Source organism: Suricata suricatta, chromosome 1, assembly GCF_006229205.1.
Source record: "Suricata suricatta isolate VVHF042 chromosome 1, meerkat_22Aug2017_6uvM2_HiC, whole genome shotgun sequence".
NCBI classification, from domain to species: Eukaryota; Metazoa; Chordata; class Mammalia; order Carnivora; family Herpestidae; genus Suricata; species Suricata suricatta.
In genome coordinates this window covers 6280882-6282410 of record NC_043700.1, presented here as the reverse complement: position 1 = coordinate 6282410, position 1529 = coordinate 6280882, and the positions used below count along the sequence as shown (strand labels likewise).

At 41.4% G+C, this 1529-nt stretch overlaps 1 protein-coding gene across 1 annotated transcript in view; it reads right to left on the bottom strand.

Moving 5' to 3' along the window:
- Positions 1-1333: 1333 nt before the first annotated feature.
- DEFB106B (defensin beta 106B) overlaps positions 1334-1529 on the bottom strand; it is a 999-nt gene continuing 803 nt past the window's right edge. The window contains exon 2 of the mRNA XM_029933250.1: positions 1334-1485. Coding sequence (XP_029789110.1) covers positions 1334-1485 — 152 coding nt within the window. The remainder of the gene's footprint in view (positions 1486-1529) is intronic.

Genomic DNA, 1529 nt, shown 5'->3' with positions numbered 1-1529 from the left:
TATTTAACTATCTCCAGTTAGGCTCCTCAAAAAAACTATCAATAGAACTCCCCTGTGACCCAGCAACAACACTGCTAGAGATTTACCCAAAGGATACAGAGCTGCTGATCCACAGGAGCACATGTATCCCAATGCTCATAGCGGCACTTTCTACAATAGCCAAATCATGGAAAAAGACTAAATTTCCATCATTTGATGAATGGATCAAGAAGATGTGGTGTATATATATATATAATGGAGTACTATATGGCAATGAAGAAGAATGAAATGTGGCCATTTGTAGTAAAGTGGATGGACCTTAAAGGTGTCATCCTAAGCGAAATAAGTCTGGCAGAGAAGGATAGATACCATATGTTTGCACTCATAGATCTAACAGGAGAGACCTGGCAGGGGACCATGGAGAGAGGAAGGGGGAAAGAGAGCTGGGGAGAGTGAGGGACACAAATCATGGGAGACTGTTAAATACTGAAAACAAACCATGGACTGAAGGGGGAGGGGGAGGGAGGGAGGGAGGGGGTGATGGTCATGGTCGGGGGCACATGTGGGAAGGAGCGCTGGGTGTTCTATGAAAACCAATTTGATAATAAACTATTAAAAAAAAAAGAAAAAAATAACTGTCTCCAGTTAAAGCCATGGAGTCAAGATGATTAACGTAGATATGTGTATGACACATGAAAATCCTCGGTAAGTAAGTTTATCTACTTACCATTAATATGACTATTCATATAGATACATGCTTATTTATCCACCGATCTGTTTACCTATCTATCATCTATCTGTCTGTCTCAATAGGTGGTTGGGGCTGACTGCCTGAGGGCATGTGAGAGGTTTGTAGATTTATAGTCTTTACCAGTCCTCTTTAAAAAGAAATATCCGATGGTTTGGGGGAAATTCCCTTACTAAAAAATTACAGAGGGGTGCCTGGGTGGCTCAATCAGTTAAGCATCTGACTTCGGCTCAGGTCATGATCTCACAGTTCGTGGGTTTGAGCCCCACGTTGGGCTCTGTCCTGACAGCTCAGAGCCTGGAGTCTGCTTCAGATTCTGTATCTGCCTCTCTCTCTGACCCTCCCCTGCTAACACTGTCTCTCTCTATCTCTCAAAAATAAATAAAAAACATAAAAAACAATTTTTTTAAGTTACAAAAAATAAGACAGTAGGCAGGGAACCTCAGGATAAGCTACTCACATTTCCTTTCTAAGTGAAGCACTTGACAAATTGATAAAAGATAGTCATTTATTTTTATTGAGGTGTCTTCTCTCTGAATCGGCCAGAGTCAAAAGAAGACAAAACGAGGTCATTTACGTCACTCTGGAATGTGAGGGTCTTCAGATTTAATCATTTATGTTCTTCCAACATGGCTCGATGGTCACACAGCATTTCACAGACTTCTGGCAGAGAGCAACAAGTTCTTCGTTTTTCTGACAAGCATCCGAGCACCTCCCGTTAAGCTTGAGGCATTTCTCATCAAAAAAACCATTCCTGGCTATATAAGGGAAGGAGCCATGGAAATTAATTCTCCTCTCAAAT